Here is a 21,557-nt window from a genome sequence, read left to right as displayed (position 1 = left end):
GGGTATCATCTGCAAAGCAGTGAATATGGATGCGGTGCCTTCTAATGATGCTGCCTGAGGGAAGCATGTGGTGGGTTCAGACTGTAGGATGTTTCTCAGACTAATCATAGCTAGGATGGTTTTGGGAAAGAAGAGCCAGTGATGGTAAATGGACTGGTTCATACATACTTTTCTTCTCCACTTCAGCATTTTATATAACATGTCTCATTCACCCAATCATACATATAAACTTTTACTTACTTCCTATCTAACATTCAGACACCCTCTAATAAACATTTTGGTAGCTACTTGGGGTTCCTTGCCTAAGAAAATTTGGCATGGAGACACCCACCAACCTGCCTACTAATACATAGCCACTCAAAACTTCATGGAAAGACAGTGTTTGAACTCTTTAAAACTGAACCTTTTTAGTCCTTCTCTTTGTGTAGCAATTGGCTTATGGAGGACTTTCTCTCACTCAGGTGGAAACATTTGAAAATCCAAATTAGCTTTAACAGTCCCTTTAAATACATTACACAGATACAGATACATGCTAATTATGCTCAGTAGCATCCAGCCAATAAATACAATACAGAAGTTTAATTCAACAAAACTGGAGGTCAGACTTCTTGGACTGTTAGTAAAATGAATTGCACAGCAGAAATATGTTTATATTTATATTTCCAAAATGCAATTTCACACACTGAAAAATGATGCTGAAGGGATTTGCTTCTGCTCACCTCCCGTGTCAGAGTCGTGAAAGTTGGGATCGAGGCCTTTTTCCAACCACTTGGAGACCTTCTCCACATTCTTCTGGTGAACATGTTCCATGAAGCGCTTCAGATTGGCCTAACAGGGAAAGAAACACAACATAATTTTCTTATTTACTGAATAATATTCTATGAAGAAGCAGCACAAACTCCCTAAATTAAATCTGAGGTGAGTGTGGAGGAGTCGCAGTGAAGCAAACGCTGCTAAAATTTCCTGATCCTTTTTGCACTCTCAGCCAAATATAAATAACACATCTCCGAAAGCATCCCTCTGCATATTAAATGTACAACTATTTTTGTACATATTTATTTAAATCCTTTCATTATTTATTTCACCCAAGCTTCATATCATCATTTGCAGCAGTATTGTAACTGTGGGAATACAGCAGTAAAACTCTTTGTGTCCTTATTTAGAGACAAAGTGTGAGCATTTTGCATTAATACTGTAATAATTCTGCAGCATTTAAATCTTGCATTAACAGTATTGTGTTTCCTACCTTGGTATGCAGCTTTGCCAGCTGTTTGTCGTCCACGTAACTCTGGGTGTAAACTCTCCTCTTGTAACGAAACTTCAAAAAAAGAGACACAAACAGTCAAGTCTGGAATAAACTGAAGCTACATGATGCATGTAGAGGAGATTTCAAGAGTTAGCGTCATGTTTTTAAATCGGTCTGTGATTAAAAAGATCACCAAACAGCCAAGAGCAATAAGTGTCATTCCCTGTTAAAAATATCTGACATTAACCTCTTTCAGTAGCGCCCTCTGGTGTATTAGCAGCATGTTTATGTGGGAAAAATTGCTGGAACCACAGCAAGAAGTCTATTTTGAAAGGGGTGGGGCTTACTGTGATATCACATGCTCATTGGCCAATTGTGAATGACTCATGATTAGCTAATGAGCATCTTGTAAATAATCCCCGTTATTGATTTTTATTGTGACCATAACTTAATGACCATAATAAACTGATCAAGAAAGTGTTTACAGAGCTCCATACGGAAATCTGTTTTCACAAACACGTCTACCACTGCAAGTTATTTGGAACCACAAAAGTCGCCCTCTACTGCCCATAAGAAAGAAAGCAGGTTTAAGGTGCTTCAGGGAAATGTATGTAAGCTACATCCATATTTTATACCAGAGGTTTCAAACATTAGGCCCTGGGGCTGATTTTAACTGTATTTTAGTTTATCTTTAGTAGTAAAGACTTCCTCTAAGGTCTAATACAGAAAAAATTAAATGACAGAAAGGTTCCTGTTTTTTTTCACTATCTACTATTGAAATTGTTTATTTTTTCCTTACAATTTAAGAGTTGCAGTAGTCGTTTACTACAGCAGCATTTCTTTTTCATGCAGAAAAAACTGAAACGCACTGTTGAAATTGCACTTCTTCTTATACTAAGATATCTCAAGGCTTAAATGTGTAAATAATACTGACAGAAAGGGGAGTTTCACTGGTCTGGCCCAGTTAAGGTTAAAGTAGGCTGTATGTGGCCCATGATAAAAAAAAACAAACGAGTTTGACATCCCTTGTTTTATACTATCTATGGTATTGATAGTTAGTTGCATTCTACTTTTCAAAAGAGACTGGGGGATACTCTGACTGCATTAGTATGATGCAGATGTTTGCATTTATACTTGTGCACAGGTTTGTCTGTATCATTAAGAGTTAATTTTACTAAAAAACAACAAAGGGAGAAAACTTCACAGCCAGGTCTGCATGCAGATTAAACAAGAGAAAACAGCCTGCTGGAAGAAAGTTGCTCTAAAGAGGTGTTGTTGATATTCTAATCCACAGGTTCAAATATCTGTTTGTTATGTATATCTTCACTTAAATGTGAAAATTGAAACTACATGGGTTTTTGATTAACTGAACTTTAATCTAGAAAAATATTACAGGGTTTTCTCTAAATATTACAACACTTCAGTCCTAATATAATGTTCTATAAGTTATAGCAGTGCTGTACGTTTTAGTATGTTTCAGTGTTGTAGAAACACTGAGGTAAAGTTTACCTCCAGGTACGGGATGGGTGTGATGGGCGGGAGAGGATACTCCTTCAGCAGCCGCTCCTCGTCCAGAAACTTTCCGGCTCGGCCGTTGAACGCCGGCTGGAAGAGACCATAGTTCAAAACATCCGACAGAGACTGAGTCAACGTCACCAGAACCCTCTGCTTACTGGTCCAAACTGGTAACTCTGGGTCCAACCGCAAACACTTCTGAGAGAGCCAGAGACAGAGAAACAGGCGGACAGACAGAGAAAGAGACAGCCGGACAGACAGACAGACAGGTTTGTGCTGTGCCTTATGTTTATATACAAACTGTACATCGACACACAGTACGCCTGTGTGTGTGCGTGTGTGTTACCGTCTGCTGCAGGTCCGGGATGCCGATGCGGACGACGATGCTGTTCCCAGTGGGCGTGTCCTCTCCCTCGTCGTCCCTGGCAACAACAGAGCCTGCCGGGTTGCCGTTTGTAACCGCCTGTTGCCGCGGGCGATCATGTTTGGTGTCAGCAGCCGGACTCAGAGGCATGTGGCTGAAACAGAAAGAATGGTGATTATGACTGCTGCACTAATCACAGAGCAGATATAGGCAAAACTTTAGAACCTTGTCACACCCGCTGGATTTAATAATGCCATTCAAAGCTGCTGGTAAATCACTGAGACAGCTCTGCCACTCCCAAGTCATCATGGATGGGGGACTGTTTTAACCCAAACCACAATCTTCATGTCAAACCAACCAAGTAGTTCTTTGTGCCTAAACTTAATTAGGCGGTTCTCAGTATCTAAACCTGACCAAGTTATTCTCAGTGTCTAAACCTGACCTAAATCTAACCAAGTAGTTTTTTGTTAAAAGCACAAACAAATAAAAATGAAATGAAGCAGTGACTGGCAAAAAGCTAAACCATTTGCACAACAAAAATATGCACAAACAATAGGTTCCAGATGACCATTAAGCATGGATTATATGGTTGCAAAAATTGTCTTAGAAATTCCACACGCCAAACACAACAGAATGGACAAGTTATCGTGCCATTTTAGTTCTTTAACCTCCTAGGACCTGCTGTCCACATATGTGGACATCACATTTTGGGATGTCCACATATGTGGAGAGTGCATGCTCAGTTGGTGCTGTGTATGTGTAATGCCCCATAGATGAATCTATGCGGTTCCAAAAAACTAGCAGACAGGTACGTGTGCCTTGGATCGGCAGCTGATGATTTTATTAATGTCACTTGAACCCAAGCAGAACCCTAGCATACTCACAGAAGAAACTAATACAGATTCAAAGAACTGTTATCTCTTTGCAACAAGTACAGTGGGGCAAAAAAGTATTTAGTCAGCCACCGATTGTGCAAGTTCCCCCACCTAAAATGATGACAGAGGTCAGTAATTTGCACCAGAGGTACACTTCAACTGTGAGAGACAGAATGTGAAAAAAAAAATCCATGAATCCACATGGTAGGATTTGTAAAGAATTTATTCGTAAATCAGGGTGGAAAATAAGTATTTGGTCAATAACAAAAATACAACTCAATACTTTGTAACATAACCTTTGTTGGCAATAACAGAGGTCAAACGTTTACTATAGGTCTTTACCAGGTTTGCACACACAGTAGCTGGTATTTTGGCCCATTCCTCCATGCAGATCTTCTCGAGAGCAGTGATGTTTTGGGGCTGTCGCCGAGCAACACGGACTTTCAACTCCCGTCACAGATTTTCTATGGGGTTGAGGTCTGGAGACTGGCTAGGCCACTCCAGGACTTTCAAATGCTTCTTACGGAGCCACTCCTTTGTTGCCCGGGCGGTGTGTTTTGGATCATTGTCATGTTGGAAGACCCAGCCTCGTTTCATCTTCAAAGTTCTCACTGATGGAAGGAGGTTTTGGCTCAAAATCTCACGATACATGGCCCCATTCATTCTGTCCTTAACACGGATCAGTCGTCCTGTCCCCTTGGCAGAAAAACAGCCCCATAGCATGATGTTTCCACCCCCATGCTTCACAGTAGGTATGGTGTTCTTGGGATGCAACTCAGTATTCTTCTTCCTCCAAACACGACGAGTTGAGTTTATACCAAAAAGTTCTACTTTGGTTTCATCTGACCACATGACATTCTCCCAATCCTCTGCTGTATCATCCATGTGCTCTCTGGCAAACTTCAGACGGGCCTGGACATGCACTGGCTTCAGCAGTGGAACACGTCTGGCACTGCGGGATTTGATTCCCTGCCGTTGTAGTGTGTTACTGATGGTGACCTTTGTTACTTTGGTCCCAGCTCTCTGCAGGTCATTCACCAGGTCCCCCGTGTGGTTCTGGGATTTTTGCTCACCGTTCTCATGATCGTTTTGACCCCACGGGATGAGATCTTGCGTGGAGCCCCAGATCGAGGGAGATTATCAGTGGTCTTGTATGTCTTCCATTTTCTGATGATTGCTCCCACAGTTGATTTTTTCACACCAAGCTGCTTGCCTATTGTAGATTCACTCTTCCCAGTCTGGTGCAGGTCTACAATACTTTTCCTGGTGTCCTTCGAAAGCTCTTTGGTCTTGGCCATGGCGGCGTTTGGAGTCTGACTGTTTGAGGCTGTGGACAGGTGTCTTTTATACAGATGATGAGTTCAAACAGGTGCCATTCATACAGGTAACGAGTGGGGGACAGAAAAGCTTCTTACAGAAGACGTTACAGGTCTGTGAGAGCCAGAGATTTTCCTTGTTTGAGGTGACCAAATACTTATTTTCCACCCTAATTTACGAATAAATTCTTTACAAATCCTACCATGTGAATTCATGGATTTGTTTTCACATTCTGTCTCTCACAGTTGAAGTGTACCTCTGGTGCAAATTACTGACCTCTGTCATCATTTTAAGTGGGGGAACTTGCACAATCGGTGGCTGACTAAATACTTTTTTGCCCCACTGTACTTCAACAGGCAGCACATCAAGGCACAGATGCCAAAATACACCTCGTGTTAAGTTCACAAAATACTAACACTCCAGAATGAGAACCCTTTCAGTAGTGAAAGATAACAATGAATAGTGTGCTTATTCAGACAGGCCATGTAATCAAACTCAGCTGAACCTAAACCAGTCTGCATGAGCCAGTGATCAGCTGTTACCATATAGACTGTGCTACTCAAGCTGCTTTAGACTGGCTAGAGTTGCTGCACATCTGCAAGTGACTTTGCAACCTGTCTCCAGTCTAAATCCTTCATTTCACATTGTTTCTGAATGAAACCCATGTCTGTTGCATTATTTCTATTTATTACCTTCTATGTGCCTTTTTGTTGTCTGTCTATCCTCACATTGCTTCTACTTGTTGTGCTCAGTTTCCTCTGACACAGTTACTGGGTCAGCTTTGCACACTTTTGCTTTGTTGGGACACACAATCATGGACCCACTTTAACTTTTAAATAAAGTTTAAATGAAGAGATGTCCAGACCTTAAAATCATATTAAAATATCGATTGAAAAATGGTCTCTATTATGACAGAGATATTGGCATGAATCTAACAGCCTCCTACAGACATCTCTCACAGGGGATATTTTGCATTTACAGAGGTTAACAGTTAAAATGGCTGCTTTCCATTAGTGTTTTCCACCGCACACCAAATGTAGCACATCAGCGTTCATGTAATTAAACACCAGGTATCTTCATAGTTTAATTCTCTGTGATCGTGGGACGATATCTTATTCATATAGTCTGCTGCTGACTCTGATATGACCTCCACCTCCTCCAACGCTAATAATGTCCTCAGGATGTTACATCACATCCTGTTTTTCACCCCTTAACCAAGCGTTCACACAGTGGGAAGTGTCTGTACAACAGTTTGACTAAAGTTTAGTTGCTGTGTGAAAATTATTAGACAGGGAATGGAAAGGAAAGAGGAGAAAGAGGAGCTGGATGAAATTCATTCCTCAGTTATCTTGCAATATTCATTCTGAAAATAATGTAGTATTTTAATAGTACTATATGTTTTGTTGATAATTGTAACATACATGTTTTGATAACGTTTTATGATCTTTATTATTTTTTAAATTAAAAGGAAGGCCATATCAAAAGGATTAAAGGAGCTGCACTAGATCAGAATCAGAATCAGAATACTTTATTGATCCCTGGGGGAAATTATTTTTTGTTACAGTGCTCCATTTTAAACCAACATTAAGACAAGACAGACAATACGCTAACTAAGAATAGTACAATATATACATATATATACATACATACATACATAAGTCACTTATAAATAAATAGTTGGAAAAGAAACATGTGTAGCTGTAGCAGCAAACAGTGTGTTAAGTGGATGCGTTGTACAGGGAGATGGCCACAGGCAGGAATGATTTCCTGTGTCGTTCAGTGGTGCTTTTCGGTAATCTCAGTCTCTCACTGAACGAGCTCCTGTGACTGACCAGCATGTCATGGAGTGGGTGGGAGGTGTTATCCAACATTGTCTTTATCTTGGACAGCATCCGCCTCTCCGACACCACCTTGAGGGAGTCCAGCTCCATCCCCACAACATTGCTGGCCTTACGGATCAGTTTATTAAGTCTGTTGGCATCTGCGACCCTCAGCCTGCTCCCCCAGCATGCAACAGCATAGAGGATCGCACTGGCCACAACAGACTCATAGAAAATCCTCAGCATTTTCTGGCAGATGTTGAAGGACCTCAGTCGCCTCAAAAAATAGAGACGACTCTGGCCCTTCCTGTAAAGTGCTGTGGTGTTTTTAGCCCAGTCCAGTTTATTGTCAATGTGTACTCCAAGGTATTTATAGTCCTCCACAATGTCAACACTGACCCCCTGGATTGAAACAGGGGTCAAGTGTTTCCTGGTCTTCCTGAAGTCCACGATCAGTTCCTTGGTCTTTGCCACGTTGAGCTGCAGATGATTCTGCTCACACCACGTGACAAAGGAGTCGACCACAGCCCGGTACTCTGTCTCATCATCCCTGCTGATGCATCCAACCACCGCAGAGTCATCAGAAAACTTCTGAAGATGGCAGGTCTCTGTGCAGTGGCTGAAGTCTGTGGTGTAGAGGGTGAAGAGGAAGGGGGAGAGGACAGTCCCCTGTGGTGCCCCTGTGTTGCTAATCACCTTGTCAGACACACACTGTGGGAGACGTACATATTGTGGTCTTCCTGTCAGGTAATCAACAATCCAGGACACCAGAGAAGCATCCACCTGCATCGCTGCTAACTTATCACCCAGGAGGGTCGGCCTGATGGTGTTGAAAGCACTGGAAAAGTCAAAAAACATGACCCTCACAGTGCTCGCCGGCTGGTCCAGATGGGTGTAGACACGATTGAGCAGGTAGATGATGGCGTCCTCTGTTCCGAGACGAGGCTGATAAGCGAACTGAAGGGGATCCAGATGTGGTCTTACTATGGGTCGCAGCTGGTCCAGGATGAGCCTTTCCAGGGTCTTCATGATGTGGGAGGTCAGTGCCACGGGCCTGTAATCCTGGGGGCCACTGGGACGAGGCGTCTTTGGTACAGGGACGAGGCATGATGTCTTCCACATCACCGGGACCCTCTGCAGACTCAGACTCAGCATAAACAGTTTATGAAAGACTCCACACAGCTGGGGGGCACAGGTCTTGAGGACAAGGGGACTCACTCCGTCTGGTCCAGCAGACTTGCCTGAGTGAAGTCTCCTCATTTGCATCTCAACCTGGTATTGAGTGAAGGTGATGGGTGGGGGAGGGGTGTCAGGAATCTCACAGGAGGCAACATGTGAAGAGAGAGGCTGGCACAGTGGTGTGGCTCTGGATTCCAGGCTGACTGCAGGTGAGGTTGTGGGGGTAGGAGCAGACACTGTGGTGTCGAATCTATTGAAAAACAGATTCAACTCGTCGGCTCTATTCTCACCTCCCTCAGCTCCCCTGCTGTTGGTTGGCCTGAATCCAGTGATGGTCTTCATGCCCCTCCACACCTCTCTCATGCTGTTCTGCTGGAGTTTCCACTCCAGCTTCCTCCTGTAATTGTCCTTAGCCTCTCTGATCTTGTCCTTTAGTAACACCTGGATCTTCCTCACCTCCTCTTTGTTGCCCCCTCTGAAAGCCCTCTTCTTGTTGTTGAGGAGGGCTTTGATGTCCTTAGTCACCCACGGCTTGTTATTTGGGTAACAATGAACAGTCTGAGCTGGAACAATGGAGTCGGTGCAGAAAGTTATGTAGCCTGTGATACACTCAGTAAGCCCATTGATGTCCTCGGCGTGAGGCTCACAGAGTGTTTCCCAGTCGGTCACCTCGAAACAGCCCTGTAGTTCCGCTATTGCCTCCTCTGACCACCTCCTAACAGTCCTGGTGGTCACAGGTTCCCTCCTCACAATTGGCACATAGCGGGGGGTGAGGTGAATCAGGTTATGATCTGACCTACCAAGTGGGGGGAGGGAGGAGGAGCTGTATGCATCCTTGACGTTAGCATACAGTAAGTCTAAAGTTTTCTCTCCCCTGGTGGGACAGTCCACATATTGTTTGAATGTTGGTAGTGTATTGTCCAGTGATACATGGTTGAAGTCACCCGAGATCACAATAAAGGCACTCGGGTGCTGAGTCTGTAGCCGAGCTATGGCAGAGTGGATAGTGTCACATGCAGCTGTGGGGTTAGCAGAGGGGGGAACATAGACAGCCACCAAGATGACGTGAGAGAATTCCCTGGGTAAATAATACGGCCTGAGTCCAACAGCACACAGTTCAGTGTCCGGGCAACAAATCCTTTCTTTGATTGTTATGTTGGCAGGGTTACACCACCGGTTGTTAACTAAAACAGCAAGCCCACCTCCTTTACGCTTACCGCTAGCGATGCTGTCCCTGTCCGCCCGAACAGTGTGGAAGCCTTCCACGGAAGCATTCTCATCGGGAATGTCCTGGTGCAGCCATGATTCGGTGAAACACATCAGGCTACACTCTCGGTATTCCCTCTGACTCCGTACCAGTGCTGAGAGCTCGTCGATTTTAATTGCCAACGATCGCACATTTCCCATCACGATAGACGGCAGACACGGTTTAAACCTCCTCCTCGCTTCGAGCCTCCGCTGTCTCACCGTCACCTTTTTTCTTCTCTTCTGTCCTTGACCTCTGCATCCCCGATGTGTTTTCCTCCAAATTTCAGCTGGTACTTCTGCGGGCCTGGCCAGCGAGCCGGCCGGCATCAGGGCGATCAGCTGATCTCTGGAGTAAACAGTCCGTGCGTGTAGGAGATGTGCCGCGGTCCCGTTCCTTGATAAAAGTAACAGTTCCACGGCCACCAGAAGAACAAAAACTCTCTCAATCCACGTGATTGAGTAAGAGATAGAAAACGGAGGAAAATACAAGTCAGAAAAAAAAAAAAAAAGAATACGTAAGAAAAAAGAGCTAAACTAAGAGAAAAGCAGGAGCGACTGTAACAGGCTGCACGCTGGTTGGCGCATGCGCACTTATTAGATATTCAGCAGATTATTTCCAAAGAGTTTTTGTCACACATTAAAGCAAGTCATGGTGTTCCACAGGGTTCCATGCTCGGACCCATACTTTTAACTGCAATTATACATGCTTTGCGTCAGAAATACTATAAGAAAACACTGCACACATTTTCACGCCATTGCAGATGACACCCAACTAGAGCAGGGCGATATGACCAAAAATATTTATCACGATATACATTTGAAAAATTGTGATAACGATGTAACTGACGATATAATTGACACTAGACAAAATACTTTACAACTCCACAACTTTATTAGTGAAAAAAAATCAATGTATTTTCACTTAAACAAACAGCTGTTTTATATGTGCATTAAAGTTTTATAAAAAATTTGCAGTGCAAATGCAAATTCCTTGCTGACAGTTTAACCAAAAGGCATTTCCAGTGGAAATTGGCCGACATATCCTCAGCATAACCATGTATAATATCCACAAAACTTAAAAAGAGGTTATACACACACACAGTACGGTAATATTATGTTGAAGCACAGTACGTACCACTCCGCGAGGCTCCTGCCTACGATATCCTAATGCTCAGACAATCCATCAAGCGGTGCGGCTTCGTGCCTTAGCAAAGTCGTACTAAAACATTTGACAGATTTTCGAGCGCTGTGTACTAGAGATGGACCGATCCGATATTACGTATCGGTATCGGTCCGATACTGACCTAAATTACTGGATCGGATATCAGAGAAAAATAAAAAATGTAATCCGATCCATTAAATATCACGAAAGCACCTCACAAAACTTGCAACACGCCGTAACTCGCCTCAGAACGTTAGCACGTCGGAGCAGTATGCATCACGTGATAGAGCGGCTGTGGCATGCGGGACCTGTCGGTGGTCTGGATAGCATGTGGAGCTTCGCTAGCAACCCGGCATTTCATCTCCGACAAAGTTATCCCCGAGAGAAGTAAAGCAAGTGTGTAAGTCCATCTCTGAATGTTTGTAAAGCATTCCTGCGTTAAGCTTAACAAACGATATATGGAGCGACTGCCTCTTCTTGCTGCGACTTCAATCATGAAACTGCTTAATGATCAGCTGATCGGCTTTTCTGTCGTGAGTCCGTATCGCTTCTTTGTTTTTGGCCCACTTTGCACCAGAAAGAGGAAACCAGCGGCTGAACAACAGCAGCACGTTTCAGCTTGATAAGCTGTTGTTAGAATTTATTTAATATTACTTTCTACACCAGGATCTTTTTCTACGTAGCTGACGCTGGTAACTGTGCAGGGGCGGATTTAGCAAAGTTTAGCCAGGGGGGCCGATAGGGCATTAACAGGGAAAAGGGGCCACAAAGACATATTTTTCTTTCTTATTCTCATTTAAAATGTCTAGCTTTTGATAAATAATTATCTGACACCCAAAGTTTTAATTTGATGTAAAATGAATAGAAGTCCATTACTGTATATAGTAACTATTAAGTCTAATATATATATATACCTAACTAATATGTAAGCTATAGTACTTTTTCCTTTGGGAAGGTACCATCTGTGCAGTGTGCAATTTTGTTGAAGAAAGATGTTGAATTTATTTAATATTTTAATATATTGAAAAATAATTGATTTCTGTGCATTTTTTTTTCACACTGCATCAAATTAAGGTTGATTACGTCGATTAAGCATCATGAGGTGGAGCGTGAGGGGTGGTTCCCTATTTTTTATTTATTTATTTTTGTTGTTGCTGGGAGTTGGAACCCTATTAGTTAGGTTGCTTAATATTTACGCTAAGTACTCTTTAAAATACCAGAATAGGGAGGATGGTGTAGGTTTGAGTTTATTAGATTGATCAGTATTGCTGAACTATGAAATATTTTTTTTGCATACAGGTATAACAGAATAGCTTTAGTGTAGTTGTTGTTTTAAACTTGAGTATGAACTTATACAAAATGCAGCAAGATATTTAAAAAAATAGTTATGTTGATTAAAACACACTATATCGGATTCATATCGGTATCGGCAGATATCCAAATTTATGATATCGGTATCGGACATAAAAAAGTAGTATCGTGCCATCTCTACCGTGTACCACATAAAATCGTTTCGAGGTCAGTAAACACAACCAGAATTCATACATAAGGCACACGGGATTATAAGGGACAATGTCAATTTTCAGAAAAATCAAAGAATTGATTTTAAGTGTGCCGTATTTTCCAAAAAACACGGTAATAACGACGGCCCGCTAGCATGCTCTACCAAAAATAGTTTTTTGTTGTGTTTCTGACGGACAAAAGCTAAACCAGTTCCACACCACTGAAGTTGCAGCATTTTTGCAAACCAATTCTGGTTCATCCTTTTCATTCAACAATCCGCTTTCGCCCTCCTCATTCTTAGTCGCTGCCATGTGCGTATGAAAACAAAAGCACTGCGCATGCGCGTTTTACCCATATTCTATCGCGATATTTCATTTTCTTATCGTTGCCCAACATTATACCGATATTACCGTGAACGGTATGATATGGCCCAACCCTACACCGAACTCTATTGATCATGGCTGAATATCAAAATGTAGATGGTTGCTGCATTTAGCATGTGAAGTAGCAAGTATCCTTAGGCAAGATAATGAACCCAAGTTTTTCGCAAAGTGTTCATTGGACTGCGAATGGAGTAGAAAAACATGATTTGAATGGGTGAATGGGGCATGTTAAAGTGCTGTTAGTGCTATAAAAGAACCAGTCCATTTAACATCCATTAGGCCAGACTAGAACTATGTTAAAGACATAATGGCCTGGATTACTTGTAATTTTGTTCTTTTAAATTCAGACAAAATGGAGGTTATTGTTCTTGGGCCTAAAAACCTGAAAACCACAATGTCTAATCAGATACTTAGTGTGCCTCCAGCATAACTGAGGAACATGGGAGTAATTTTTGGACAGGACATGTCCTTCAACCAAACATTAAACAAAAGTCTGATGGCAGTAAAGAGAAACATCATGTCTCAGAGTGATGTTGAAAAACTAGTCTACATAATTATTATTTCTAGGCTAGACTTGTAATTATTTCTTATCTGGTTGTAAAGCTCCCTGAAAACTCTTCACTTGATCCATAACAACACCCCATCATATCATAAAGCCCTCATAATACCTTAATATCCCAACAGTACACTTCGCTCTCAGAGTGGAGGGTTATTTGTGATTCCTGACTTTCTAACAGTAGAATGGGAGGCAAAGCTTTCAGCTCTCAGGCCCTCACCTGTGGAACCACCTCCCAGTTCAGATTCAGAAGACACCCTCTCTACCTTTAAGATCGATCGTCAAACTTTCCTTTTTGGAAAAGCTAATAGTTTGGGTTGGATCAGGTGACCATGAACCATCACTTTGTTTTCTTCGTTAAGCTCAGGCTGCTGGGGGGACTTCCCATATTGCAATAAGCATTTCTTCAGTCTTCAGGTGTTTCTTTGCCACTACTGGATGTCTTTAATGTTTGTCTTCTCTCTCCTGTAGTTTGTCTTTTGTCCTGTTTGTTGTCAGTGGTCCTTATGCTCCTCTATTCTCGCTTTGCTTTCCCTTCACTCTGCAACCAGTCACAACAGATAGCTCCTCCTCCTTGAGCCTTGTTTTCTCAGAGCTTTTGTCCAATATGTTCTCATTCCAGGGGCCAATAAGATGCTGTTTTGTCAGAAGCCACCTGTGTACAATATGTCCTTTGGCATAGCTGCCTTGACCCGCCAGCTGCCACAATATGAACCTCAGAGAAATAACAGCTACAAACTGCATCTTTGTCAGCAGGTTAAAGTGATGGAAATGGCCTAAGTAGTGAAATGCTCTGCCAGGAAGCAGAGGTGTGGACTCGAGTCACATGACTTGGACTCGAGTCAGACTCGAGTCATTAATTTTATGACTTTAGACTTGACTTGAAAAAATGTTCTAAGACTTGTGACTTGACTTGGACTTTTACACCAATGACCTAGGACTTGAATTGGACTTGAACCGGTTTACTTGAAAAGACTTGATATTTCACCCCAAATGTAAAATTTAACATGCATATTATATAGAGATTGAAAATGTGACGTCATTCAGGGGTAAAACCGCAAAGGATTCTGGGAACTCGTGGCAAGAGGTACTAGCGCACGCAGGCTTTCAATTGAAATCAGTCACACAGCGATAAAAAGAAACACAAAAATGTCAAGAAGCTGTTGTATTATTAACTGCAATAGCCGGTCGCATGACAGCCACGGGAAGCCGACGGGTAAAGAGATCGGTTGTTATCGGATTACGTCGTTGAAGAGAAATTGTTCGAGCCATGTTTCCGAAGTAACAAAGACGCGACGGGTGGCCTGGATTGCAGCCATTCAAAGATCAAATATAACGTCCCAGAACACTCCAGCTCACAGGTTAGTCTGCTCCAAGCATTTACACGAAGGTCAGTGTTTTTTAGTAGTTAATACGTCATTTTCTTAACATAATTGGTGATATAGGTTACAAGCAAGTCTGGCGCTGAACAGAAATTGTCGCGCTATGCTCCTTTGTTTATTGTGCATAAATAGTGAATTGTCCTGACACAATATTGTGTTTCGCTTCTGTTATTATGGTACATTGACAAAAACATATACTTTTATTCACAGGATAAAACAGTTGTTTTGTATCACTAATTGCCCAGTACGATTACAGCATACAGTATTATTGTCACTGCTACATTTCTGTAACGCGTACCAGAAATTATTTCCACTACTAATTAATTACCCTTGAGCTCAAAGGTCCTATTAATAAACGGTTAACGAATGTGTATTTATGAAGACGATTTGTGAGACTGGTAAACTTATGATACGCATGATGGTCTTTCTTTCTACACGGTGCATTTCAAGGTCCTGCACCCATCCGTCGGTAAACTGTACCTGGGCTTGTTGCAGTGACCTGAAGTTACTAAACTTCATGAGTGTGTGCACTCACTCCAAGAACCGTATAATTATAAATATGCATATAAATATGCTAAGATGAGATAGCTGACTTCATCTAACTAGCAAATGTTGTCCAGGCTACGTTGGTGATGCAGTTTTTTTTAATATGTATGATATTTTTGTCATGCGATTTTAAAGCCGGTCCTACAACCGCATCCAAGAATAACATGCAGCTTATCTCAGAACTGTCGGTGAAAATTATTCTTGGAGCTAAGTTTAATTGAGCTGCATTTTAAAGAGGTGCAATTTCACAATTTGTGTATATTTTCTAAGTTCACTATTTTGTCATGTGTTGAGAAAAACACAGATTTTAAAATTACATGGTCTAATATTTACATTTAGCATATAACTGCAACATGCTTTTTTCGTTTTTTTGTTTTTTTTTAAAGACTCGAAAGGACTTGAAATTCAAAATTTCAGACTTGTGACTTTACTCGGACTTTTACACCAGTGACTTGAGACTCGACTCTGACTTGCCTGACATTACTTGAGACTTGACTTGAGACTTGAGGATAAAGACTTGCAAAACAATCACTTGGTCCCACCTCTGCCAGGAAGTCATGTTTTATGTCCTGTGAAGTGCTTGAGTTTTGCGCTTTGGTTTTTTATTTACTTCCTGATTTGTTTAAGTTGCAAGCACCTTTACTACAGATTATTTGGTTTGGTTAAGATATCACAAACAACTTGGTTACCTTTAGGTACTACAAACTACTTGGGTGGCTGGGGCCAGGAGGTAGAGCACTACTGCTGCTCCACTCTGCATGCCAAAGTATCCTTGGGTAAGAAACGAACCCTAAGTTGCTCTCCGACGTATTTAGGTATTGTTTTTGGTTCCTGTGTTGAGTCACAACAACAGGTTAATTGGAAATGAAAGCCACATCAGACCACGTGTGTCCTCGAGATGAAGCATGAATGAAGAAGACTGACTGTTGTTTCCTTTTAAAGTGAAGCTGATTTTTTTCTCCCTGCTGTTGTGCTTGTTGGATCTCTTGGTCTTGAGTGTATAATGTTATTGGGCCTTCACCTTATACCAGAAACATGCTTGATGACTGTTGTGATTTTGAGTGATTTAAGTTAAAAAAAAAAAAAAAAAAGGGAAAGCAGCAGTTCCTGTGATAAGAAGGACACACCAAACCTGCGAAGTCCTGTGGTTGAAAACAGTCTAAGAGACTCTGGACATGAAGCAGAGAGAGACTCGACCTTGTCGTTAGCCTTAATGGACAACACTGACAGGCCAAATGGTCCAATCGCTTCCACCGAGCTAAAGAGGTCAGAGGAGAAAAAAGCTTTAACACAAGTCCCTCCCAGCAGCTTCTCCTGACCGATGCTCCTCTTGCTGCTGATGCTCTAACACTGCATTAGTACTCCTTTAATCATTGTTCATATTAATCATCACTGCTACTAATTAACAGCTGATTACCCCTCACGCTGATAAAGCTGGGCAGAGCCGGAGTCAGAACTTAATGGCTGCTTCCATTACAGCTGAGGATGAAAGCGAGGAAGACGGGGAGGCGAGGATGAGTTGTGAGTTGTCATAGAAACTGGAATAGCAGGGAATCCTGTGCTAACCTCACTGTGTCACTCTGTATGTGTGTGCGTGTTTTTAAAAAAGCCTCCTGATCTACATGCTCGCTGTTGCTATGGCAACGGAGTTGAACAATTTTCGCAGATCCCGTTTAAAACATCAACCTGCTGACTCTCTCTCTCCTCCTCCTCTCCTGTCTGTCATGCTTGCTCAGCCATCGCAGCAATAAGCTTAAAGTCTATATGTCCATCCACTCCGAGACACTTCAGCTGCGTTTAAAGAAATAAAAGCTATGGGAACGCAATGATTTTCAGCGTAGGATCGATGTAAGCTGACGGGAGGAGAAGCAGATGGGAGTTCAGAGGCAGTTCAGCTATTTGAAGATGGATTTATGAACTCAGCAGGACCCACTCATGTTTAAAGGACCACACTACTGCTTTCTTTTTAATGCCTGTTCTTAAAAACAACAGACTTGTTTCCCTGAGGTCAAAAAGGCAACTCCTTAAAAGGCTCTTCGACAACACGGTTAAAAAAGCTTAATATAAAAGTTTCATATAAAAACAATTAAACTTTTAAAAACAGACCAATCTCAGTAGGGCAAAAATTACAATCATGGTTATTTAACACCCAGCTTTTGAAAAAAAAAAAAAAAGCATATGTGCTGTTCACCACAGGACTAAGAAGCTGATTTGGTTTTATTATTCATATGCTGTCAAGGATTTGGCTGGATTCATAACAACAAGACAAAACCAGAGCAGCATTGTGAGGAGGGAGGCAACAAAATAATTGGTTTGGTTGTTCATAATCGCAGCCGCACATCTCAGGATCAGACCAGACTAGAAATTAAATAACATCTGATGATTTACAGAATTAAGTATGATGTTCATTTTGTAAATTATGACTCTCATTAGATTCAGAAAGGACAATGAAACAGGGCAGCTGGCAAGTCATGACTCATGAGTGTCCTGTCCTGTGGTTTCTCTGTCTAAGTCTCTCCTCTGTCACCTGCTTTCAAAGCTCAGATGGTAACTGTGATTTTAAAGCTTCAAAAATATGATTTCTCGCAGGTGATGTCACAGTGCCCACCTCCATCTTTTATATCCAGTCTGTGCTTGAAAGTACTGATTGAAATGATAAGGAAAGTGTTTAATGAGGTCGTAGATCAGGTGACCTGCCAATGTCCTAACATGGCCATACGCAGACACTGATCCTTGCACCTCAGCAACCTTGACGCTGCAGCTATGGTGATGCTGATCCATTAAAGGTGTTACTAGAAACAAATAATAAAACCATAAGATGGATCTGTTGCGTCCCTCTGCAGCCCCTCATCTCTTTGCAGCTGCAGTGCAAGAGTGTTCAGCTGTTGCTAATTGACCACACCTAGTCAGGTGTGGATAAAGGCAGCCTTTCATGGTGGCTCACTACTCTTAGTGGTACCAGCTATTTTAGCCAACGTTGTTATGTATTAGTCTCCATATTTATTTATGCCGCAGCTTTTGAGCCGGCTCGTAACATAAATGGGGCTCATCCTGGATAGACAAAAAGGTGAAGAGAGGCCAGGCGAGCTGAGTATGGTGTAGTATTGTTCTGGTATTTTTAAAAAAATATTAAGAATCTAATCGTGAGCTGCTGCCAGATCTGCTTTGATGACTACAAATATGATGAAGGCAAAATAGAGAGTATGAACACTTAAATTAATTAAATTAAATCTGAACAAACCTCAATGATATGGTCGAAATGCCAAATTTTCATGGGATTAGTGACAAAATACGAGGCGCTATCTGTTCCTTTGGTGTTGTGTTGGCCAATCATGCAAAGTTTAATTTCATTACATTCCAACTCCACAAACTTTTCCAGCTTGTGGACTTCAACTTTGTGCACATACGCAGTACTACTTCTGAACACCTGGACACTTAGTGGACATGAAGCAGCTGTTTGGACCTTTTTAGTACCCTCGCACTCCATAAATAGCTATGTTTCAAGTGAGCTTTGAGCGGAAAGTGAGCTTTTGAAAACTGTCTGAATTTGTTGCTTGCTGCATTAAAATCTTTCCATTGAGTTCCCAGCTTTAAAGATCTCAGATACTGAGAAAGTGTCCTTGAATGCACCAGCAGCGGATTTTCAAAGCGGTCCCCGCTCTCAGCAGCATTACTACACAACCATAATTTCAGTTTTCCATAAAAGCCAATACCCCAAACACACTTTAAGCTGATTTTGACAGCATGCTGAAGTGAACTGAGGGTAATCAAGCAGCGCCAACAGGACACAGAGAAGCGGCTCCCTGAAATGAATCACTTCCTTTCATTTACTGCAGTAAAAGCCCCGTAATTGCTGATATATTTCACTCTAACATCTCACCCTGTGGAGGAATCCTCAGCAGACAGGATGACATGTCAGCCTGTAAAACGTCACAGGACCAAATTAAAAAGACTCTTTCATTCCTTTTACACCAACACACAGCTATTCAGAGCTAGAGCAGGCTCGAGAGTTTCCCAGCATGCACTGGGCAGAGGTCACACAAAGCTAAAAACAAAAACATTCATAGAAACACGTATGCAAGGTTTATAAAGTCTTTGTTCCTAAGACGTTTTCCTACTGTTGACTTGTTCGTACTGTTAAAGGTTAATTCAGGATAGTTTTACTGTAGGGATGCAATGATAATTTTAAACGATCATTTGGGCTTCTGACAATTTCGGTAAAATCAAGATTAAAAACATCATCAATATAAATATCACAATTGAATCATTTTTTTCTAATCCCTGTTTTTAAAAAAAAAATTGAATTCTGTATGACGTTTTATAACTTAAACTCTACATTTAATTTAAAAAACGGTGGGGAAAATGGATTTAATGATGAAATGGAGAACTTTTATTTATTTATTTAGAATAGCAGTTCATTTTGAGTTTGATGCCTGCAAAAAAACTCAAATAAAGTTGGGGCTGAGGCAGAGTTTTCACTGTGTTGCATCAGATCTTCTTTTAACAACATTCTGTAAGTGTTTTGGGAACCGAGGACACAAATTTGTGTAGTTGTTAAAGCTGAACCCTTTACAGTTCTTGCTTGATGTGGGAGTTTTTCTGGTTAAATGTTCAGAGTTTTGTTTGTCATCATTTCTGCTCCAAAACGCTTCTAATGTTTCTATGGGGTGACAGGTCCAACATCCTGGATCATATCCATATGCAGACACTGCACCCTCCTCTGCCATACAAACTGCTAAGGAATGGCTCGAGGAACACGACAAAGAGCCCAAGGTGTTTAACTGCCCTCCAGTCTCCCAAGATCCCAATTAGCATCTGAATGCTTGAGGCGTTAGAGTAACCCTGATCCATGGAGGATGTCTTAAACGTGCTTTTTTTTAAATTTGCCTCCCACTTTAAATACCACTGCAGACCACCATATACACTACGACAATAGCACTCTCCTGGAAATTATTCATGGCCGATGCAAAATACTGCTCCAAAAGAGCCGAGCCTGTTAAACAGGCCTCCAGATTCTGATACTCTGTCTTTGGCATGGGCCAGAACAAGCCTGATCCAGGGAGACTTCACCCCACAACCCTAAGGAATATATCCATTTCCTAACGGACAAGAGGAGCTTGGTTGGCACACAGAGGATCTAAACAAAAAGGCAACTGGTTTCAAATGCTGGAAGACAAAGGTTTACCAGTCAATCTAAGCCTGGGTATTAACCAAAAGAATGAGATCATGAGACCAGTACCGTGAGAGTTGAGGCTCAGGTGTGAAATTGATGGTTTTCAGGGTTTTTAGTGGTTTTTAGCATTATTTTTTTTTCTTTATCATTTATCATTTTTATCATTATCCCGTGTGTTATGAATAAATCTTCTTTTTTGGTACCAGTACTGGTTTTATTTTGTTGTATTTATCCGCGACAACTTAAAGGCCAGTCCGTGAAAATATTGTCGGACATAAACTGGTCCGTAGTGCAAAAAAGGTTGGGGACCGCTGCTTTAAAGGGTTACCTCTGCAAACATAGTTTTATATGCCCACTAGGAACCAACCATTAATGCGATGCTTGTGATACACGATGATCAAGTCATTTTGCCTCTGGTTTTAGAGTCAGACAATCCTCCTGCGTGTCTCTCCTTGGTGTTTTTCTGAGAATATCCAGCTGGGAGGAGACATTGGGGTAAACCCAGAACTTCCTGCAGATCTGACATGGGAGTGCCTCGTGATCTTCTAAGAGGAACTAGAAAACAATGCTAGAGGAAATGACATCCAGAGGACAATGCTCAGCCACTACAACTGTAACCTGACTTTACATGAGCAAAACAAACTGGATGAATGGTTTTAACCTCTTAACATCCACTAGTATAGTTTGTGTTAGCCACACAACAATTAGGCAAATAAAGTGCAACACATTCAGTTTGGTCTTGCAGTGTTTTTTTTAACAGATTTTTTCCCCCTTTAAATCCGTAATTAGGAAAAACTATATATAACTATAAAAGTATATAAAAGGTGATTGTGAAATAAACTCTGACGCTAACCCTAACCTTAGACAGATTACTGAAAGATGTTATATAAGTCATCTCGTCTGTGAGCAACTTGGGATCCCCCCAGGAAAATGCTGCTTAGTCTGCTGCCCACATGACCCAACTTCAGATAAGAGGAAGACAATGGATGGAAAAGTGGATTTTTTAATGTTGTGGCTGATCCATAATCCATCTAATAGCAGTGGAATACTAGTGTGGACAAAAAGTGAGTGAAATCCCAGGAGACACACTTACTGTAACCTAGTTTTTTCAGCTCAGCTCTTTTGTCTTCTGCCGCTGAATTTCTGTTGTACAAAATGAGCGGAAAATTGTGTTATTATCAATTTGTCATCAGCTCACTGAGTGTTTCTGTGCTCCCTGTTTTCCCAGTAAATAATGGCTCCTAACACCAAAAGAGGAGGTCATATAATCAGTGTACTGCATCTGTGC

At 41.6% G+C, this 21,557-nt stretch overlaps 1 protein-coding gene across 6 annotated transcripts in view; it reads right to left on the bottom strand.

Moving 5' to 3' along the window:
* Window positions 1–21,557, bottom strand: part of shank3b (SH3 and multiple ankyrin repeat domains 3b) — a 59,873-nt gene that overhangs the window by 25,794 nt on the left and 12,522 nt on the right. For all 6 annotated transcript variants that reach the window (XM_085386084.1, XM_085386086.1, XM_085386088.1 and 3 more), the window contains exons 2-5: window positions 3,108–3,279; window positions 2,756–2,959; window positions 1,247–1,318; window positions 720–828 (exon numbers count right to left, since the gene is read on the bottom strand). In XM_085386084.1, coding sequence (XP_085242210.1) covers window positions 720–828; window positions 1,247–1,318; window positions 2,756–2,959; window positions 3,108–3,275 — 553 coding nt within the window. In that variant the 5' untranslated portion in view covers window positions 3,276–3,279. The remainder of the gene's footprint in view (window positions 1–719; window positions 829–1,246; window positions 1,319–2,755; window positions 2,960–3,107; window positions 3,280–21,557) is intronic.

Source organism: Rhamphochromis longiceps, linkage group LG17 (assembly GCF_057381845.1).
Source record: "Rhamphochromis longiceps isolate RC_006_pf linkage group LG17, R_longiceps_female_GT1.1, whole genome shotgun sequence".
Classification (NCBI taxonomy): domain Eukaryota; kingdom Metazoa; phylum Chordata; class Actinopteri; order Cichliformes; family Cichlidae; genus Rhamphochromis; species Rhamphochromis longiceps.
The sequence above is the reverse complement of the archived record's forward strand: the minus strand, read 5'-3'. Positions and strand labels throughout refer to the sequence as shown.